This window comes from Lycorma delicatula, chromosome 3, assembly GCF_047948215.1.
Source record: "Lycorma delicatula isolate Av1 chromosome 3, ASM4794821v1, whole genome shotgun sequence".
Taxonomy (NCBI): Eukaryota; Metazoa; Arthropoda; class Insecta; order Hemiptera; family Fulgoridae; genus Lycorma; species Lycorma delicatula.
This window is the reverse complement of record NC_134457.1, coordinates 220,174,610-220,198,573: the sequence shown is the minus strand read 5'-3', so window position 1 is coordinate 220,198,573 and position 23,964 is coordinate 220,174,610. Positions and strand designations below refer to the sequence as shown.

Genomic DNA, 23,964 nt, shown 5'->3' with positions numbered 1-23,964 from the left:
TGAAGATACCGAGCATTCTCATATTCTCATTCATATCAACCATTCCTATCTTATCCGGCTTCAAATTGAGAAAAAGCTTTTTAAGATCTTCACAGGTTTCAGAAACCTCCATGCCTGCATTTGAATAGAGGCAGTATTGACCTCAGGATGTTTCCTAGAAACAAATTAGGAATTTCCTGCTCTCCAGAAAATAAATGATTTAATGTATGTAATTCTGCAGTATTTGCAGTACAATACTCCCAAGTAAGATGTCAGAGAATATGAGTTATTTTACACTTAGTGACCTTCATGTAACAAACCGCTACATTATCCTCAACTGAATACACTGTGGATACTGAAAGATTCATATTTCCTTATGTATTAATAAAGCAAGAGTACTTTAAAGTACAATGATGTGTGATTTTTAGACATGATGGTGAGGAATAATTGCATTATTTAATTAATAGGGGCTCTTAGATATAAAATAATGATAGTTTTAAATGGCCGCCACATATTTGTTTCTAGAAGTAACAGTTATTACTGATAATTAATATCAATCAACTAATTAAAATACTATTACTAATAATAATAATAATAGTATCAGTGTTAATTAAGTATTTAAACATTTCACATATAAACATACAAATGTTTAACTTGATTGGTAAGTAAAGTATTTAATTATTATGTTTAATTAAATTTCCTGTTATACAAACATATTCAAACATTACATGTTTGAATTCAGTTCAATGGAAATTAGTTAATTGTGACAGGATTAAACTTGAAAAAAAAGCTTAGTTTTTCAACTACTAAAGTATTGTAATTAATTTTTTGCCAAAGATGTGTTGTTTCTTTACCTAAATAGAAGAAATATCTAAGTATTAAGAAATGAGATTTCTGGGATAAAATAATATTTTTTCTGGGTGCTGCCCCAGGACTCATAGTTTGATAAATCAGATACATAAAGGTTGTAATATTTTATTTCTGCTAAGCAAATGATCCCAGATATTTGGAGTCAGCATTAGTTTTACAAGGTTAATTTTTCTGCTTTATGTCACCCTTTCTCTATGGCTTGTAATAATTGATTAAAGAATAAAAAATGAAATATTGATAGCAATTTTATTAGAAATTTTACAATTATGTATCATTTAAGTTCTAAAATGAGCTTATCGTATTTTATTACTTACATAGACAATTATTATTTTAAAATCAGTCTTAAAATAAATTTTAGTTGCAAATTACAAGAATATATCTCATATTTTTAACTTATAGTCAGGTTTAATTTATCCATTAGCAGATTGACAATATAAAATTTAAAAAAGTATACTTTATGCCTATACTAAAAACGTGGCTTATCATAAATATATCATATTAAAAATTATGACTTGCAGAACTAAATAATAAATTACTATACATATGTAATAAATTAGATCTAACTAACATTAAGTAAAATTTTTCTTTCTTTTATTTTTGTTTATATTTGTACAAATGATTAAATCTAAAATTCCTAAAGTTCATCTATAAATAAAACTTAAAAAGTTGTTTAATCTAATTCCTATCTTAGATTTTAAACTCTATATGAGCAACATTCTCTAAATGATGTACGTTACTTATTTTTAATTTATTTGAGAATTATGGTACCTAAACACTAAATACTATGCGCACTGACTTATGATTTCTGACCATTTTGTTTAAACGATGGTGTTTGGTCAATGAAACTGTTTGCTGGTGGGGATGAATTAGGAACTGAATCTTTTATGAGATCATCTTTATCGATACTTAGTACCGGTATATTTTGCTGCCTTGTTAAATTTCTTTGGAAAAGAGGTGGTATATTCCTTTTGATAAGTCGGTAGGATGAGGTAAAGTAAATCGAAGCTTATCCCAAAACCAAGGTCACCCCATTTTAGGTATGTGCTCATTGATACATATGCTTTAAGTTCAGGATCTAAATTATCAGCCGGGCCAACATCACCGTAAAGTATGACAATTACTCTTGCTCTTCCCATACTCAACGCTTGGGAATGTGCTGTTTTGAATTCCATTTTCCCCCAAACACTTTCTAGAAAGTTAGGTGACAACACAACAATAGTTCTACGTGAATATTCAACTGACCGTGCTATTTGACTTGGTATATAATCACCTATAATCCAATCTCTATAATGTAAATGTAACTTAAATTTAGGGGTGCCATTCTCCAGCCCTGGAACCAAATGTTTTATCGCAAAATCTTCATCTCGGTGAGAATAACTTATGAAACCATCATACAGCTTATCACGATCTAGTTCATCTTCAGTAACAAGCCAAAGAAACATCTGATGTGCATAAAGCCAAACTTTTATTTCTTGATTATATCGATAGTAGAGAGCTATAAGAAGACCTACTATGAGCCCAAGAATGCTAATAATAATTATTACGCCTGCTGTAGATGTGGGACAAATTTCATTTACTGTTAATTCTGATATAGATTTTCCTCCCAAGCAAGTTACATTATTCAGATTGTCGATCTGAAATATAAAAACAATAGACAGATTAATAATCATATTTAAAAGATATTAAGACAGAAAAAATCTTGTAAATTAAGAAGTCATTTAATAAAAATTAAGTTAATCAAATGAATTATATATCGCTATAAATCTTAGTTATTTTCAAAAGATATATTTTGTGATTTTTAAATAATTTTTAAAATTATTCTTTATAAAAAAAAACATATACTTACTAGAAGTCATCCACAAAGGACATTAAAGTTCGGTTTTTAGTGGTCAGTTTGTGACCATTTTAGGAGATTCTACGTTTTACTAATGTAAAATCATTTTACATTTATAAAACTTCCTATGCGTGCACTGACTTATGATTTCTGCTGATTTTGGCTAACCATTTTGTATAATTGATTGTGTACTCGATAAAAATGTTTACCGGTGGGGATAAATTAGGATCTCAACCTTTTATGAAATCATCTTTATACTTTAAACCGGTGTATTTTGCTGCCTTGTTAAATTTCTTTGGAAAAGAGATATTTCTAGGCAGTGTATGTTTCTATTTGAACTCTCCATATGTGCCATAGGCTTGGGGTTCATGTCTAAGCCAGCTATAAATTTTGAAAAACTGTACCTATAAAGCAGCTTGTCGTGATTGACTGACTTGACTGATAACTGATTTATCAATGCCCAACAAAAACTAGTGAAGATAAATTAATGAAAAATTGTATTCAAGTTTTTTTTATACTGTGTAAGTGCACATTAAGAAAGGATTTTTTTAAATTCTGGGTTTAAAGGGTTAAAATGGAGTACAATGAAATTTTTACTATTTTTTTAATTTCTCAGTAACAAATGAAGATATCAGCTTGATTTTTGGCACGTGAACTTATGTGTGTGTGTGTAATAATCTTCATGTGAATATCTAAAAACCAATTTTTAGATTTTTTGCAAAGGGATGAAGAAAGTTAAAAAATTTTGAAAAATGATTCCAAATTTTTCCCATTTCTGATTAGACAATATATTATAATAGTAGATTTGGGCTTGCAATTATTCTTCAGATAATTTCTAAAGATCATTTTTTGTGTTTTTTTTATTTTTGATTTTGTAAGGGATTTGTTCGTGTACTATTGGTAGCTCAACCAATAGCCACGGTTACTGTAGTGCGACCCAGCTGGCTGCACCTGCCTCCAGTTACTTGGCCAAAAAACACTTAAGAAAAATAAGAAACAAAATATGATAACCTCCTAGTGGTGTTTGTAGGGTAATACTAAGAACCAGACTAAGTATGGATGGATATAACTACTATTTTTAAGATGAAGGCTGACTATTTTGAAACCCACACTCTTCAAATCGCTCAGAGTTTTGGGTCCTGTACTGACTAAACTGTGCTTTGAAGAAATTTACCTACCATATAATGATATTTTTTTGTAAACTGAACGAGGTTTAAGTTTTATTTATCAGTATTATTCTCGCAAGCATGAGGATATCGAAGCACATTGGGGGTCCTGGCTAGACGATTGGGTAAGAAAAGTGAGCCCTGACCAGCTAGTTTTTTTTTTTACATAATCTTATTCCAACTTATACCCGAGTAAATAATTGCAGTTAATTTATTCAGTCCAGTAAAAATGATGGTGTCTTTTCTTAATTTGAAGTTTTAGTCCAGTACCTTTGATTTCCTACATTAACTAATGTAAGAATTCAATTTTTATTTTAAGTACATTTTCATGAAATTCAGTAAATTTCAATATACTGTTATAAAATATTTCTCCAGACTAAAGGAAATATTTATTAAATATAAGGGTTCATTATGAATTTGTGTAATTTTTAATTACTGATATGGTGATACGATCCCAAATCTATTGGTTCTTAATGTTTAGAGACTATAACTGACTCTACTTCATTTTATAATGGTTATTTTTTTATTTGACTTTTTTCTGGGTGAAAAATGCTTCGGCATTATCGTCACCTGAATTTTATACTGATGAGTCGATTCTGTTCTCATATGCAATATTTTGATCAAGTTTTATGTAAATCAGATCAAACTATGAAAAAACATCCCCTGTTACCATCTTTCTCTATTTCATCACATTCTGTTTTCAAATAAAGTTTTGTTTTTATTAAGTATTTTTAGTAACTGTAATTATTGTGATAGTTTCAGGAAAGACTTCTTACATTTCTGGCCTCAGAAAATATCCATTATAATTTTTTTTTGTGTAAATTTACCTTAATGTTTGGTTTTGAAGTAGCTGAATGATACATATTCAATATCCAGTGTTTATTTTCAGAAGTTTTATGACAAATCTGTGTCGATTACCACCGACAGTACGATTAAGAAATTTATTCCCTCTTGGTTATATCAGTCAAGAAATGTCAAGGCTAATCCACCCTTTGTTTTCCTCATTCATTGATCAGGGAAAGTCATCATACAAAACTTATTGTACCGATAATGTTCAATAAAAATTATGTATATGTGAAATTTTGAAATCTAATGAATGAGATGACCTTCATATTTCATCAGTAATGATTTGTCTAACCTTACAAAATTTCAGTGTTGATTTCTTGCTTCAGTTCTTTAATACAAGAAAAGATCATTCAAAACAATCTCTTTTCAGTCTGATAAATTTCAGTGTAGCTTTATTGAATATGTTTTATTAATTCTCACATTTTATTTATAAATATTCTTATCACCATATACTTTACCTATATAAATTTTTATAGTGTGAATTTTTCTTGCGTTAAAATTTAATTACAATTCATGTTTGGCCAAATTTTTTTATATTTTCAATAAATATTAAAATTATATTGTATTGTATTAAAATATTATATTGTTGAGCTAAACAGGAAGTAATTGAATTATCTCATTGGTGGAAGCATAACCAACAAGTGTAAATGTTATTTTCTTTCTAAACAGCTTTCATTTTATACAAAATTTCTAATTTCTCTCAACTTAATTGCTTTTAATTATTCAAAATTTAATTTTATGATTCTCACATTGCCTTTTATTTGGAGTGAAGACAAGTATTTCGTTTTTCTTAGACAAGTTTTTTTCTTAACTTTTTTAGAAACGTAGTTTTATACCATTTTTTTTTTTTTGTCTTCAGTCATTTGACTGGTTTTATGCGGCTCTCCAAGATTCCCTATCTAGTGCTAGTCGTTTCATTTCAGTATACCCCCTACATCCTACATCCCTAACAATTTGTTTACGTATTCCAAACGTGGCCTGCCTACACAATTTTTTCCTTCTACCTGTCCTTCCAATATTAAAGCGACTATTCCAGGATGCGTTAGTATGTGGCCTATAAGTCTGTCTCTTCTTTTAAATATATTTTTCCAAATGCTTCTTTCTTCATCTATTTGCCGCAATACCTCTTCATTTGTCACTTTATCCACCCATCTGATTTTTAACATTCTCCTATAGCACCGCATTTCAAAAGCTTCTAATCTTTTCTTCTAAGATATTCCGATTGTCCAAGCTTCACTTCCATATAAAGCGACACTCCAAACATACACTTTCAAAAATTTTTTCCTGACATTTAAATTAATTTTTGATGTTAACAAATTATATTTCTGACTGAAGGCTCGTTTCGCTTGTGCTATTTCGCCTTTTATATCGCTCCTGCTTCGTCCATCTTTAGTAATTCTCCTTCCCAAATAACAAAATTCTTCTACCTCCATAATCTTTTCTCCTCCTATTTTCACATTCATTGGTACATCTTTGTTATTTCTAATACATTTCATTACGTTTGTTTTGTATTTGTTTATTTTCACGCAATAGTTGTTGCGTAGGACTTCATCTATGCCGTACATTGTTTCTTCTTTTTACTCTCGGCTAGAATTACTATATCATCAGCAAATCGCAGCATCTTTATCTTTTCACCTTGTACTGTTACTCTGAATCTAAATTGTTCTTTAACATCATGAACTGCTAGTTCCATGTAAAGATTAAAAAGTAACGGGGACAGGGAACATCCTTGTCGGACTCCCTTTCTTATTACGGCTTCTTTCTTATGTTCTTCAATTGTTACTGTTGCTGTTTGGTTCCTGTACATGCTAGCAATTGTTCTTCTATCCCTGTATTTGAACCATAATTTTTTTAAAATGCTGAACATTTTATTCCAGTCTACGTTATCGCATGCTTTTTCTAGGTCTATAAACGCCAAGTATGTTGGTTTGTTTTTCTTTAATCTTTCTTCTACTATTAATCTGAGGCCTAAAATTGCTTCCCTTGTCCCTATACTTTTCCTTAAACCAAATTGGTCTTCTCCTAACCCTTCTTCCACTCTCCTCTCAATTCTTCTGTATAGAATTCTAGTTAAGATTTTTGATGCATGACTAGTTAAACTAATTAGTTAAACTGTATTCTGTATTCTTCACATTTATCTGCCCCTGCTTTCTTTGGCATCATGACTATAACGCTTTTTTTGAGGTCTGACGGAACTTTTTCATAAATATTACACACCAGCTTGTATAATCTATCAATCGCTTCCTCACCTGCACTGCGCAGTAATTCTACAGGTATTCGTCTATTCCAGGAGCCTTTCTGCCATTTAAATCTTTTAATGCTCTCTTAAATTCAGATCTCAGTATTGTTTCTCCCATTTCATCCTCCTCAACTTCCTCTTCTTCCTTTATAACACCAATTTTAGTACAATTTGTCTAATTACTGTATTTTATAGTCAACAAGTGTGAAAATCATTAAATAAAATATTTATTATTAAATGTGCAATCATTATGGCTATACTTAAAATAATTTATTCTGATACTTACTGTTATATTAGGCGATAAGCCGGTCAAAGTTATTTGTGAAATGTTATTTGAGGGAAGTGGTAAAGTCGTGATATACTTGAAACCTTCATCTAATTCTAGTGGCAGTGATGATAAATAATTTTTTGCTAAATATAGCTCAGTATGATTAACATTTTTATATGATTTAGTGTAGAATTGTAATATTCCAAGAAGAAAATTTCGAGGGGAAAGTTTTTATCCTTAGTTCAGTGCAATCGATAATCAATCCTTCCTCTTGCGGGCGGTAGAAACATTTCCATTCTTTTGGACATTTAGTACTAGATTCGTTTATTATTTTGACTTAATTTACATGTTAGAAGTTTTGATGGCACCATATTCCAGTACAAACCTTCTAATTGCTTTGGTCCAGAACATGTTATTTGATTATTTGAAATTATATCAATCAAATAATATTAGCTTCTGGTGTTAGAGTTCCCTCAAAAAACTTTTTAAGGTGATAATTTCTACTGTCACATAATAATGGATTTCCAATCAGATTAATTCTAGCACTATGATTATCTAATGTTTTGTAATGGTGTGAGGTTGATGAATTCGATTCATATTGTGCAAGTGCCAGTAATTCCATCGGCTGAAGATCAATCACTGAAATATTGTTGTATGATAAATCAACTGTTACATAATTCATTGAGCGAAAATGAAGATCATTAGCCTAAAAAAAATTATAATTTAACGTAAATATGTTAATTTATAACAAAATAGTTTATTAATATTAAAATATGACATAGAAAGATCTTCAGTCAGAGAAATATATTTATAATAGTAGTGACAACCACAACCTTATGAACCACCAGATGGTAATTAACACAAGACTGTTAAATTGGAGCCATGAGAAAGCAAATAATGCCCTCTACAACACAGGAAGTATTTCAGTTCTCAAATCATCTTCATTAAATAGTACTGATGTTATAACAAGTTACTAATGTTTTATTCTTAACTATATACATTTTATAATATTTGGCTAAGAACACATTATCCTGGTACGATAAGCGCTAATTACATTTTAAAGTGAGTTGTTGTTTTATTGAATAGTATTAAAATTGATAAATCGCTATTTAAATAAAAGATATTTACCAAAGCTATATTGCTTTCCCCACATCAGCAACCAACTCTATGATCTTTTAAGGAAAAATAATACTTTTTATATTGCGCCTACTTGTGTGCTCACAGTTTATTGTTTTATCTAATTATCTATAAAGGATTATTTCTGTCGCTTAATTAGTAATGTCAATATTGCATTCAGTGTATATCTATTTTATTGCCAACTCTAATAAAAAATTCACTAGGTGATTCATAACTATCTCTGCTCATCTGTCATACCCTTATTCTTTAGCATTTTGATTTTATATTTTCTGTATACGCAGTTTATTGTTTAATCTGTTCTAAAAATTTTAAGTATTAAGTTTGTTTTATCTTTTGTAATACTTATTTAAACATTGACATCTGGATAATTTATCTTTTAATTTAATTCACTTTCTTAGTTAAAAAAAGAAGTAGGGTTATGTTTTTAACTGACCAAGGCTTAGCTTTACAGAAATTTAATAGTCTTAGCAGTATTTTTGGCATATTCAATTCCTTTATTCAGTTTATTGATAATGAAAACATTATTAATGTTATTTTTTTTATGGATATAGGCCTTTATTTATTTATAGAACTAGAATCTTTTTCGTTAATTAAATCATTAAAACAACTAAAATCTATCTTTACATTGTAACTTATTTTTCTGTTTACTGTTTAGAATTATCGTATGGTCTAAATGCTCTGGTTGTAATTTAAAACAAGGTTATCTTATCTCTTTTAAACAAATAGTCTGCAAATGATCTTAAACTTATGTTGGCCTCAAAGTAATATTAACTTGTGATTTTTATCCCTGACTATTCTGTAGGATTTTATACTTATTTATTTTATTATTGTTATTTGGTAAATTTATATTCCTGTCACCGGATAAGATAAATTTTTTTTTTAAGGCTGAGTAATAATGATTACAATTAAAAAACAAGAATTATTTTGACAATCGATTCAACCTGTAAAGCGGTTGAGACAGAAAAAATATGAAAAATAAACTGCAGTTTTTTAATCTGATTACCTAACTCAGAAGATTTAAATTTTCTTCGATCTAAACTAAGGTTCTCCTCATAAAACTGTTATATTCAGTTTCTGTACTTAATGAATATAATTTTTTATCTGGATGGTGAGCTTCATTCAAATATTCATATTTCCAATAAAACAATTTTTTGATGTTCTTTTGTTAGAATAAAAAATGAAAAATCAAACGTTTTTTTTTAGATTTTTTGAATCAAACAAATTGAATTTGGAATTTTCCTTAAGTTTTATTGATTTTGATTCCTTAATAAGGCTTTATTCTATATTAATATGTATGTACATTTGTAACTTTTTTTTTAATGAAAAACATTAAAATAAAAATAAAAATGTAATGACTATATTAATTAATAAATTTTATTTAAGTAAAGCACAAAGCATTTTAAAAGTTTGTAATAGTTCAAAGTTATTTAATGACATTTCTAAAAATTTTATATAAAAAAAATTTGAATCAATCAATATAAGAAAAGTTTATATTGTTCTATATAATCAAAAAGAGTTTCTAATATTTCTTCAAGTTAGGTTCTTTGTAAAATCAGAAATCATGAATTTAGAAAAGAAAATCAAAATCAGGGTTCCAGGGATTGTAGAATTAACATAAAACAACATATTACAGATAAAAATAACGTAGTGAACTTACATTCTAATTACCAAGATTTATGGTTTCTGTGGGGAAAAGTAAGTGATGATTAAAAACTACTAATTTTTTGTTACTTTAGATTCAATTACATCGTATTGCAGCAAAGAGTTTTGAGACTTGTTGCCAGGTGAATTGTGCTACTTACATTATATGTTATGTGTGATCTGTTGGATATATTACATTGTTGCAGGGGATTTATCATGTAACAAGTTATTTGTATGTCTGTTATGTTAAGTGATATATCCATAATGGGGTTGTAGGTGACTTGACTTGAATTTTAAGTTATTCTTGAAATTCATGTAGCCATCTTCAGGTATAACTTGGGAAAGTGAGGAGGGTAGTTGTTTCCCAATGATTTTTCTGAACCAAATGTGTGATTGCTTAAAGGCATGCCAGGTCTACTAAAATGCAGGCAGTATTAAGCCATACAAATGATACGTTCATTCTGTTCATTAAGGAACTTACTACAGTGAATATTGTACTCTCAGAGTACAAAATATTGCTAATGGTGGTCTAGTAACATTTACATTATGTTTGTTGGAAAATATTTTTCTTATGGAATTTTGTTTTTTTCTGTTCGTAAAAAATGGGGAGACTTAACAATAAGATAGAAACTGAATCAAAAACAAAATTATATAAAGAATTTATATTGAAAAAATGTAATTATTATCAATGTAGTTAAATAAATCTGTAGAAGATTTTTGCAAAAGATTGTTAATTACAATGATGATTTTAAAGTATATTATATTGAATGTACAATCCAGAAGTAATTGCAAAAGTAAATATAATAAAAGGATCTGATGGCAGTGAAAGTGTAAGAGGGAGAAATAGGGAAATTAAATTTAATAAATAAATGTACTTTAAAAAAAAATTTCAACATTTCATAAGAAACCAGTGCAGAAAATAGAAAAATAAATGACTTTGTTTTAATGCGATGTTAAAATATCTAGAATAAATGAAATATGGAGAAAAAACCTTATTTAAGTTTCTCATAAATGATGTGAAATCTTTAAAATATAAAAAAAATTGTAGAAAAAACTAAGTGCAGAAAGTACAAACTAATCATTGTACAATGCACTATACAGCCTTATTAAGAACCTAAAGTTTTAAAAAGAACACCAACTCGCTGTTTGATATTAGCCCATCATATGGATCTGTATGATCTAGTACAGAGGCTAGTATAGCTACCATAGAGATCCTTGTGATTCAGTGTCAATGTATTTAAGATATTGTTCATCTTTATGTATATGTAATATAGCTATATACACATTAATAAGAGCTTACTGCTCTTATTAATATTGTTGAGTTTGAGGTAGTTTGAGTACAGTGACTGGGTTTACTATAGATGGCTTTTAACTGTTCATTGTATCCTAGTTTGAAACTGTGTCCTATTTGACCATTTCAGAACTTTCAATATATATATATATATATGTATATGTATAGCAGGGATGCTGTGATTGGTGTTTGTATTTGTCTTTTTCTTCTGAAAACCATATTGTATTCCAATTTTTTTAAACTTCTGAACTATTTCCTCGTAGTCTTTGTTAATGTGATTTTTTAATGTTTATGTTTGTTTTTATTTTTATTTATTTTATGTTGTATTTTTTGTTACCGAAGAGTTTTTTTATCGGGATATTTTGGCTTTATTTTTATTAATGTTTTGCATTCACTTCATACAGTAAGATTGTGTCAGCATATTGATGTTTGTGTATTATTTTGTAAGCCAGTATGTTGTTTGTGAATATATACATACTCATAAACAAATATGTTTCTAATCAGAAAGCATGCTGTAGCCCTTCGTTTATCCTACAGCATTGATAAAACTGTTTTACACTAGGATTTGAAATTTTATCCTTATAAAATGATAATGGTGCAAAATCTAATAGAGTATGATAAAAATGAGAAAATTGGGTGACATATTGTGCAAAATTTATTAACTTGCTTACCAGTGAAATGGCCCTGCTGATGGGTGATGAAGTGCATTTTCATTTATCGGGCAGAGTGAACAAACAAAATTTTCATTATCGGTCTGATAAAAATCTTAACAGTTTCGTATACATCCTCTGAACAGCCCATGTGTAACCATCTGGTGATCTCTGGCAAGCTTTTGGAATCATAGAGAATTATTTCTGTAAAGAGGAACTACAAGTGGTGATAGTCAATTCTAACGGATATCTAGTGATGTTGCAAGATCTTCTTGCTCTTGAACTGCCTTGTTGTATGATCGACTTGAATGCAGTGTGAAGCAATTGATCGTATTGCCAGAGCATCCACGATGATGATTTGTGAGATATTTCAGGTCATGTGATTTCCAGAAGAGGAGATGTATGGCCAACATGTTCTAAAGGCCTGCCATCAGTATGCGACTATTTTCTCTGGGATACCTGAAGTCTAAAGTGTTTCATTAGCAGATCTAATAGAATTAATGAACTCAATACCTCCATACAAGAAGAAATAGGAGCGATCTCAGAAAAAAGGATGAAAGCAGCAATGCAAAATCTGTGGGACAGACTAAAACATGGTGGAGGACAGCTGTGTGGTATTTAAAAAATTAAGTTATGCAAATAATCAATAAATGGCACGAATGGTAGGAGTATTTCTCTTGACTTACTCTGTATAAAATTATGAAATGCACCTAACTGAAATTAACGCATTTATAATAGTTTAAAAAAGCCAGCAGTGAATTCCATAACTTTCCTAGTCGGTCAAGTTATGTAATCCATTTTTCAATTCAATCATTTTAAGCTCAGTTTGCATCTTTATGATAAATGATTTGATGAATGATAAATAATTACTTTTTATTGAAAAACAATAACCGAAATTGTGAATCATTTTTTTTCACATCTTTACATAAAAATATTTATTTATAATTATATAATACATAGGTAATAAGAAAATTGAAAAAGTGTGATTATTTTCTATATTTGTGGAGGAATTAATGAAAGTTTTACGGTGGGACTATCTTTTTGTTTCTTGATAAATGAAAAATTTTTTTTTTCATTTTGGGGGCTCCCATACTCAAGGGAAAGGTTTCAGGTAAAATTAATTTTTAATAAAATTGTCCCTCTCTGAATGGTGATAAATATAAAAAAGAAACTTTAAAAGTGGTTTAAAAAGTACAATAATACAGCCATTATTCTAAATAAACAAAGTTGTAATTTTCTAGAAAGGGGGTGAAAAATTTAGCTAATTTTTTTTTTTCAAAAAATACTAAAGAATTAATACTATCAAAAAATTAAGAATTCTACATTTTTAATGGAATGGGGGTAGTTTACAAGATGGATTTAAATTTTTAAAAAATCATTTTAATTAAAATAATATTTTTTGTTTTCACAGACCATTGGAGCTTATGTTGCAACTTTAGGGAATCTTGGATGATTATGAATTCTGTCTTTTTGGTAAATGTTTTTAGCCATAGTCTGCGATTAATTAGATTCTAATTTGAAGTCCTTTTGAAAGGATTTTGTATGTCATAGGTAAGAGGTTAATCCTTTTGTAGTTATTTACTTCTGTATCATTTTCATATTTGTGTAGTGGATGTATTAATGGAATTTTTTTTAATTTTCCATATCTCTTTCTTAAGTTTTTTCTTTGCTGTTGCATGATTCTTTTGTAATTCTGCTGCAATCAAGCCATCACCTGTTACCTTGTTTATTTTCTTGATGAGTTTGCCTATTTTTATTTCCTTATGTGTTTTTGATTTATCAGTTCATATTGCTGAATTTTGGAATTGAAATCTTACCTTAGGTTCCTCGTTGTTTAATAGTTTTTCAAAGTACTTGCTAGAATTTTGTTGCTGTCTTTAGCATTTTTAACATTTAAATTTGGATGTTAATATTTAACAAAAGAAAGGTTTTTGTGATTTTCTCATGTAAAACCTTGCACATTAAAGTCGTCTAATAATAATAATAATAATAATAATATAACAGTCGCTGATCTGTTAATGTGTGTTGTAAGTCACTTAGAGTTGCAATTTATTTTTATTTTATAAATTATACAAATAATCATAAACATATTTAATTTGTAGCATTCATATTTTGTTTTGTATTACAGGATTTAGTACAACTGAAAGAGGAACCGCTAGATGTTATTAATGGTGATATTGAAAAAGATCCTTTAGCAATTGAAGAGACCAACTTGGTTAAATTAGAAAATTTTAAAGTTGAAAATGAAAGTGTCACCTTAAAAAAGGTAAAAACTAATTCAGTTTTTAAAAGAATAGTATAATATTGTGAATAAACTTACTTCTCAGATGGCTCAGCAGCTCAATATAAAAATCGTAAAAATTTTGTGAATTTAATGTATGATGAGGATGACTTTGGTCCAGGGGCAGAATGGCATTCGTTTGCCACATCACATTAAAAAGTGCATTTGTTGGTTTTGGTGATAGTCTTAAAAGAAAAGATTAACATCAAAAGCAACTTTACAACGCCCATAGCAAGATCAAGTAACAACAGTCACTCAGCTTTATTATTAGGCTTGGTCAAATATTAAAAATATGAATTTCATATTTGTTTCAAATGAAAAGTATTTAGCAAAACGATGGCAATCTAAGGTACTCAGAAGTTGCGTGCTTTTTTACCAGTCAGGAAAGGATATTTTAAAACAAAAATTATTTCCAGAAATGAAGAATATGAACAACTTAAAGTTTTGCACGAAAGAGAAGTTGGTTTTCCTCAAATTTATGATATAAAAGGTTTTGTCTTGTGCATTATAATGGTGCTTTGTGGTTAGTTTGTGTATTATCTAGAAAAGAATCAACAGAAGAAGCGGAAGTAAGTTTTCCTCACTTTCAAGGTCCATCTCCTTTTTATGTTTTTCCAGCACACAGTGATATTCTAATATTACCTCGACAGGAAATACTAACAGAAGTTAATCCGTAAACTGTTTCTGGACATAGATACACATTATCTGAAAAGGAAATTACTTGGGCAAATGAAAAACTTCATTTGGTATTTCAAATAACCAAATAAACACTTTTAAAATTTAACTCGATACTAGAATGTTCTTGGTATAATTTTTAAGTAGCAATAATTAAAAGCCAATGAAAATATCAGATTACATTTATTAAATCATTATAAAAAATTTAATTATTTAGAAGCATTACTTTGAAAAATTAATTAGTACGTTACCATTCTCTCTTTTTCTGATTAGGTTCTGGAATCGCTGCAAGATATTTCTTCAGATGATGATATATATGAATATAAATGGAGTTTAGTCTTGTACAGTCTCAGGTTGACCATTCCTGAGATAGGCAGTTAATTGTAACCCAATACCAATATCCTTAATCTAGTAAAATTCAAATCTGTATAAAAGTACATATCTGTACTCCCTTTACTAGAATTTGAACCTTAGAACTTTTTTTTAAACAGATTTGAATACTAGGTCATTAATAACTGTTTTCCTTTTGCGGTTTAGTTTCAAATATAACCAGACATCTTAGGAATGGTTGACCTGAGATTGTACATGACTAAATTTCATTTACGTTCATACATATAATCCTCTGAAGTAATACGTTACATTCCAAAGACTAATTAGAAAAAGACAGTACATTAGCGTTATTCAATACATAAGTGCTGTTGATTTATTTTATGAAACTATTGTTAAAATTAATATAAACTAAATATTATTTATTTAAAATAACTGCTACTGGAGTGAAACTGTTAATTTAAGAATTTATAAAACTTTAATTTGAAATTCTTACTGATTTGCCTTACTTTCTGTATACTGTGTAAGATTTTAAGATTGTCAAAATGTACAAATCACGAATGCCGTAACTGTAATTATTTAAAGATCTGCTTTATTATATTTTAATTATTAGTCATACAGATATTATTCATATTATTGTATCTCTTCTATTAGAAGAGATAAGTCTTGAGAATTATATTTTATACATAATTATGTTTTATACTTGTGTTTTTATGATCACTTAAAAATGTTTGAGATTTATTGTTTTATTGTTTATGTTTGAGATTGAAGATTATAAAGTAAAGTAAAATGTTAATGGCCAAATGATGAAGAGCTTGACAAACCACACAGTCAAACTCCTGGCCAGCATAGTTGTACAGTCCAAATATTCACCATGTTTTTTGTTTTTTTTTTATGTAATATTCTTTTAAACAATTGATTGTTAAACTTTTTCACCCACCACCCACATTGAGAATCAAAACGTTTCTAGCTTAAAACTTACCATCTGTTAAAAATAATAATTGCAGTTCTCTTAAAAACAGCAACTGCAATTGTTTTTAAACGTGGCATATCCTATTTCTTAGTTGAATGTTACACTTTAAATGAGAGCAATTAAAATGCATATTTAATTGTATAGTTATATAACTATATATATAATAGTTATATAGTCATTCATTCTAATTTTTTCAGGAGAGCAGAAAAACCTTTGAAATTGAATTAACAGAATGTAATATAACAGTTATATCATAAATTTAATCTAAGATTTCTAATTACCTGTATTTAAGATAAATTCTTTTTTTCATCTGTTACTTGCTTAGAAGATTTCTTACAATTCAAAAAACATGTAGGTTATGTCAAACAATGGTGATCGGCTACATAGGGCGTTTTGAACTTGGATGTTTTAGTTATAGTTGAAAAATATGCTTTGAAAAACAGCTGTCTGCCTAGAAACTTAATTTTGCCTGCTCTTTTCTTGAACTGAAACCTAATACAAGTGTTCATGATATTATTAGGTTTATATTATAAAATGTTTTTCTGAATTATTGAAATTACTAGGAAACAAAATAATTGTAGATATAGAATGTAAAGACGTTACTTACAACAAAACACTTTCATTTTTTTAGATAACAGTACAAAAATACATTATAAGAGATATTTAATTGGTTAATTACCATTAGGTTTACAAACTAAAAATAAACTAATGAATAACTATTGCTTGATTAGTACACTGAAAATATAAAAACATTCTTAAAAATTAAAGACAAAAAAATATAGTAACATTACAAGAGATATTTAATTAGTTTCTTATCCTACTGACTTGTATTATAACTAATCAGACTTTTATAAACAAAAAATTAAACTTTGTATTGAATTATTATAATAAGGTTTGCTAACTAAAAATAAAACTAATGAATAACTGTTGCTTCATTAGTATATTGTAAAATATAAAAACGCTCTTAAAAGTTTAAAGTAACAGTTCTATACATTATAGTTTTACATAAATGTACAGTATAATATTATTTTATTAAAAATATTAATTTGTTGACACCTGTCTTTAAATTATTTTTAAATTTCTTTTTACCTTAACATGTTCTATTGCGCTCCTCTTTTTCTGCATAACTGAATGAAAGACCATCATAGAAGGGCCAAAAATCTTTATCTTAACTTCTTTAAGCTCCTGGAGATTTTGATTTTTTTTTGTGTCACTCTCTCTCTCTGACAGAGAGGTTATCTCTCTCTTAGAGAGATCAGGTTCAAACCTACTAAACGTTAGTTGCTTTTATACGGATTTAAAAACTAAACCATGCATACTGATATGCTTTGGTGGCACCTTATTTCTCAGGAGTGGTAGGCCTGAGTACATAATTACACATTGTTTACGCATCATGCTGATCCAATTGGACCATGGTGACGTTACTTTGTTGTTCATTTTATTACAACTCGCACATTAAGAAAATAAAACTCATATTTGTAATAGTTAAAACTCATATTTGTAATAGTTTTTGTAAATTCCATAGATAGTAAATTGGTATAAAAAAATATTCAACAAGATTTTTCATTTCCTGGCATATTTCTGTCTTAATTCTTTGATTTTATTTTTTTAATTATGGTTTTTAATCCCTTTTTGTTCTTTATTTTAGTGCAAAACCATGTTATTATGCCCTTTATTTTTCACTAAACTTTTGTTATTTCACCCATTTATTTTTTAGTTCACATTTTGGTTTGAAATAATGAAATTCCACAAAAACTAATTTAAGTACTTTTATTATTATTCAGTTTAATGACGAAAATTATATAATTAACTAACTGGACGTGATGTTGACTGAAATATGTGAATATACATCTGCTGTGTATGTAGCAAATGTTATTTTAACTGACAGTGGTGTTGAAGAGGCCATTTGCCGAATTAATTCTTTGATGGGCCCAGAATATATTCATCCTCTTTTAGTGAAGAAATACTCTGCCATATGGTGTGGTTTTTAACTAAGGTGTGTACCACAGAAGTGCTAATTTGTAAGAATTAAAAAAATATCATGCAGTATGAGGTGTTTTTATTTTAATTATTATAAATTTATTATCATTGTATTATTTATATCTTATAAGATATTATATTAATTATATATTATATTAATTTTAATATATAATTATATATTATAAATAATATTTTCTTTGTTTTTTATTTATATATATATATATATATACACACACATACACACACACACACACACACACTTCATAATCTACAGGATGTCCAGACTAAAAGTATCTAAAAGTACATGTTAATAACTTTCTTCTTTTTTTTTTTTACTAAACTTAGCAACTCGTCATGTTCTAATGTAGGTTAGTCAACTTCAGTGTATGCACTTTTTTTAGCTGGTCAGATGCCTAGACAATAATCTAACTCTTGCTAGGTGTTTGGGAGCATCTGCGGCATTATTAGACCAAACACATTTAAATTTTTTGTGTTAAATCATTAAAATCTCAATATTTTCTTTGGTATAATTTATAATAAAACCCCAAGCAAAAACATCCAGAGAAGTGATATCTGAGAGATGTAGGTGGCCAAGCGGTAACTGCTTGGCCACCTACATCTTTCTATTTTAAGATACTTTAAGTTATAAGGAAAAATGTAACCATAACATATTTTTAATGAGAGTACTAAAAGTTATTTCTAAAGAATCTTGAAACAAATTTTGCTTATAGGTCAATACCTTAAGCACATAACATAATTAGGGAAAAAATTAATTATTACATATTTCGTACGGTATCATTAATGGTTTTCGTAAATAATCAATGAAAATGATAGCTAAATTTAGTGCATCCTAACCTTAAGCCACCGGGTTGGTCTAGTGGTGAACGCGTCTTCCCAAATCAGCTGATTTGGAAGCCAAGAGTTCCAGCGTTCAAGTCCTAGTAAAGCCACCTATTTTTACACGGATTTGAATACTAGATCGTGGATACCGGTGTTCTTTGGTGGTTGGGTTTCAATTAACCACACATCTCAGGAATGGTCGAACTGAGAATGTACAAGACTATATTTCATTTACACTCATACATATCATCCTCATTCAACCTCTAAAGTATTATCTAAACAGTAGTTACCGGAGGCTAAACAGGAAAAAGAAAGAAAGTGGCCATGCAGTTGGACTTCCTCGTCTGATCGAATATCTGGAGAAGTGTTTTCCAGGAACATAACTGCATAACTGAATGGAAGATCATCATAGAAGGGCCAAAAATCTTTATAAAACTTTTTTAAGCTCTTTCAGATTTTGATTTTTTTTTGTGTCGCTCTCTCTCTCTCTCTCTCTCTCTCTCTGAGAGAGAGGTTATCTCTCTCTTAGAGAGATCAGGTTCAAACCTACTAAATGTTAGTTGCTTTTTTACGGAACACAAATGGTGAGTAGATGGTTATGTTAATATTGGCAATGTTTAACATTGTCTTTGAAATTATGTTTTAAATTATATTAAAAATTACTATGTAAAGGCAATCATTATTTCAAAAAAATGTTTTTCAATGTTTATTCATTGTAATGAAATGTTTTTAAATGAAATTCTTTTCTTGAAGATGCTTTTACAGATAAGATATTGCACAGGAAGATACAACTCTGAATGAGTTACAACTCAATGAATGATACAACTCTGAATGTACTATATTGTTTGTTTTGAAGAAGCCACTGTAGTTATAATTTCAAGTCATAAGAGTTCTTGAGAAAATTGTTGAATTTTTGATAAAGTTATTTTCATCCTAATCTGGATGAAATTATAAAGCTAATCTGTCTTAAAATCTTTTATTTTGATGTTCCTGATAAATTTTGTAATTAGTCATTCAATTAGGGTGGTTCAGTGTATAAATGTGTGAATCCTATTGTCAATGCAAATAAGATGTGAACTAATAAATATAAAAAAAAACGTGCAGATTCAATAGCTAAGGGTGTCATTACATATTGATTCAGTTTTGTTTCTGATAAGCTAGAGTACATTTCAAAAGTTAGAAACATATCTTATTGCTATTTTATTTTAGTCCTTTTATTGCTATTACCTTGCTTACGTTACTGCTTGCTTTATTATCTTGCTATTCATTGCTTACTTTATTGCTGTTATCTAGTTTTCTTGAAAGATTAGTTTTCTGAAAGATTTCATCAGAAATTACTTCTGTGGAAATATTTAATAATTTGAGATTTTACATTTTTTTAACTAGCTTATTTGGTTTTCCTTTTTTAAAAAAAAGTTAAATATTTGTTTCATTAATTTATTTTCATCCATTCCAGTCAAGTGACCATAAAATTAGTTCTTTTTCTAATTGTATGACTTCAAAATTTTGGTAAAATTCTTCAGATTTGCTTAATTTAGCAGTATTATTTTGAGTTTTGGCCGTAAAGTTACAATTATTAGATTTCCCTAAGAAATTTTGTAAGATGAAAGCCACTTTGATTTTTTGTGTTCTGGCTTTTATTTTTTTCTAAAACATGTTCAGCATAATTATTTTGCTTTAAATTTTTAACTCTTGATTGATTCTTATTCTGAAATTTTCACTTTTTGGATTCTACTTTTATTATTGGAATCCATTATATAAAATTTGTAGCCTAATTTTGTTTGCACATTTTTCTAGTTCTTGATTTTAATTTTCTCTATCTAAAGTCTTTTACCAAAGTTATCAGATCATCAGCTAATGGTAAAACATTTACATTTAAATATTAAGATGTTAAAACCCCCCCCCCCCCATTTTTATTAAGTATTTTTATTTTCCTATTATATTCTGCAATTAATTTTTCCAGAGCACAATCGAGTAATATTGTAAGACCATCCTCTTGTCTCATTGTAGTTTTTATTTAAAAGGTTATTTTGATGGGTTACCATACTTTAACTTCTACTGCTACAGCGCTAGACAGGGTAGTAAAAAGCAACAAGAACACATGAAATAGATTTACATTATCAAATAAAATATAATACTGCTTACTAAGAAGTTAAACATTTTTACAACTTATATTGCCAATGTCTATCTACGTTTTAACCATTACTTTAATCTGGCATTATAGTATTAGTTAACGCATTATAGCACATTAACGTAACTGTAACATAATAAATAATAATTATTATAATCGCCAATCAGCTGTCACTGATCACCGATTACAAATCCTGTTAATTGGATACACAATATAATACTGCCTATTACGCTGTACATCATCCCTACTGTAATCTTCACACAAATTCTTATTTAAGTCCAATATTCAATATTATATCAGTTGGGTTTAAGGAAACACTTGCTGTTATGATTACATTTACTATTTGATCATAAAATTTGATTTGTGACCTCAAAAAGCAGCAACAGCACATGTATTCTTCAGGTCTTAAGTGAAGCGTGTAATTAGAAAGGAAAGCTGGATGGATGTACGAGTAAAGTGTTATTAGAAGTGGATTTGCAGGTTTGTTTCTAATGTTATAGAATATATATTGTTATATTAACATAATGGAAAAATTAACATTATTTGTACCTCCCTTAAGGTGGTACACAGTTACTTTGTACTAATTATAAATTGAAGGTGGGTTCAAGGATAGGATTTTTTTAAGGCAGACAGTTTTTGAAAAACAAAGTTTTAACAGTTCATTGGTGTATCTCAATTTTTACACTGCTCAAAAACGAGTGTAATGTATTTAGAATGTGTGTATATATATATATATATATATATATATATGTGTATATATGTGTGTTTGTATGTTTGTTCCAATGTAGCTGCACAACAGTTGAACCAATTTAGAAGTATGACTAAGTTGGATTCCTTATTTTACTGGGAGTGTCCTAGGCTATATATATATATATGTATAAAAATTATACAATATACAAAATTGTCATCCACACTATATTATAGATTATATAACAACATTATAGATATTATAGATTGACAACATTATAAGTATACAGTTTAGTAAGAAGTCAATGCCACAATGCCAGACAGTGCTTCCATCTCATCAAATGCAAAATAGAAAATCCACTCTTAAGTTAAATTTAAAATAAAGTTACAGGTACTTCCTACACTACCCAGCAGGCAGTTATAGAACCTAGGTATTACCTAGGTTTATAGTTCTCCACTATCTTTCGGTAGGTAATTCCCTAATTTTTTATTGTTTTTTAGCTGCCATAATTCACACCTCTATTATTTTCTTATGTTGGCAATGCAATCTATAATTGAATTTCAAATTAACTAGGACAAAGTAGATTTGGTTTAGAAGATAGAGTGGAAAAAACTTCCTTAAATTTAATAAACCATCAACCCAAGTATGTAATAAAATTCACCTGATATTTCACTTAACAGTTGCATTTATATAAGCACAGTCACCATTATGGTGTATTCATGTAACTAATAAGCCGAAACTAGATGAAAAATTAAAAATTTGATATTTTATTTTAAAGCGTTATGAACTAATTTACTGACATAAGCTTAAATTATCCAGATCACTTGCATTACAGTTTGCAACTTACCAAGATTGTTATGAATATACTAGAGCAGTATCATACCCAATATAAATCAGCTGGTCATATAATAACCATATGTTTACTAGTAACTTTAAAGTGGTTGTCAAAAAAAATTGTCTCGTTATTTTAGATCTCGTATATCTATTACATAAAGATGAAAAGGGGTTTTGTTTGTTCGGGATAAACAAAAAACCACTTGATCAAACGCAACCAGATTTTTACCCATGTTTCTTGGGCATAACTGAGAAGGTTTTTTGATGTATTTCATTTAAAAAAATCTCTGAAGAACCAACTGATCGATTGCTTTCACATTTACAGGATACATTCGTATTACATCAGGGAAGGTTTTAAGCCACAGACCGAGGCTCTTGCTCCCTTGAACATTAATAATTGTATTATTTTTTCACCCCCAAGGAGCGTGAAGTTGTAAATTAAAGATATTCTTTACGGAAAAAAAAAGATTAATTCTTTTACTTCATTATTATGGCAAAGAAATAAGTTATGAATTTTTCTGTCAAAAGTGTGTGTACTTTAGTTACTTTAGCTATTGTTATTCTAACCCACCGGGGGTCAGTCTAGTGGTTAACTCTTCAGCTGATTTGGAAGTCGATCTTTCTAACGTTCAAATTCTAGTAAAGGCAGTTACTGTTATACGGATTTGAATACTAGACCGTGTATACCGGTGTTCTTGTGTTTCAATTAACCACAATTCTCAGGAATGGTCGACCTGAGACTGTACAAGACTACACTTCAAACCCATCATCCTGTGAAGTGTTATGGTTCCGAAGCTAAACAGAAAAAGCAAGGTTAAAAGCTACTGTTATTCTGTCTTTTTCTAGTTTCTTTTTCAGGTTTCTATATTTTTTTGTTATTTATCAGTATATAGGTCTGAATATTTGTTATTTATCAGTATTATTCTCACACTAATGAGGATAATGAACAGTGCGCATGTCCAGGGGAGCGTAGCCTTCTAGGTAGACGGGAATGGCGACCGAATTTAACTCTTTGGGTGTTCAAGGCGCCGTCCCTCTGTAACACAGGAATGGCGAGCGCTGCGGCCCTGGGAGACCCTGACTTGGGTGGAAGTTTTACCTTGGCCTTGGGGGTCCAGGTTCCGACTAGTCTTTAATAAATTACTGAATTATTTGAAAGATCTTCATATAAATTTATATGAATAAAATTAAACGTTTTTTATCCACAAATATTGCTGTTGTACAAACAGCAATTGTTAAAATCTAATTGAATTATAATAAAAAAAAAAATAAAGAACCTTAATTTTCTTCATCTTAAAATAAAATAACTTAACA

At 28.9% G+C, this 23,964-nt stretch overlaps 1 protein-coding gene, 1 long non-coding RNA gene and 1 pseudogene across 9 annotated transcripts in view; 1 reads left to right on the top strand and 2 right to left on the bottom strand.

Moving 5' to 3' along the window:
- The window catches only part of LOC142322438 (uncharacterized), a 92,529-nt gene that overhangs the window by 63,351 nt on the left and 5,214 nt on the right, over nt 1-23,964 (top strand). For all 8 annotated transcript variants that reach the window (XM_075361526.1, XM_075361531.1, XM_075361528.1 and 5 more), the window contains one exon: nt 14,050-14,187. In XM_075361526.1, coding sequence (XP_075217641.1) covers nt 14,050-14,187 — 138 coding nt within the window. The remainder of the gene's footprint in view (nt 1-14,049; nt 14,188-23,964) is intronic.
- Nucleotides 1,468-7,391, bottom strand: LOC142320780 (protein toll-like; annotated as a pseudogene).
- Nucleotides 7,783-23,964, bottom strand: part of LOC142322442 (uncharacterized) — a 34,977-nt gene continuing 18,795 nt past the window's right edge. The window contains exons 5-6 of the long non-coding RNA XR_012755851.1: nt 16,459-16,669; nt 7,783-7,908 (exon numbers count right to left, since the gene is read on the bottom strand). This is a non-coding gene — a long non-coding RNA (uncharacterized LOC142322442). The remainder of the gene's footprint in view (nt 7,909-16,458; nt 16,670-23,964) is intronic.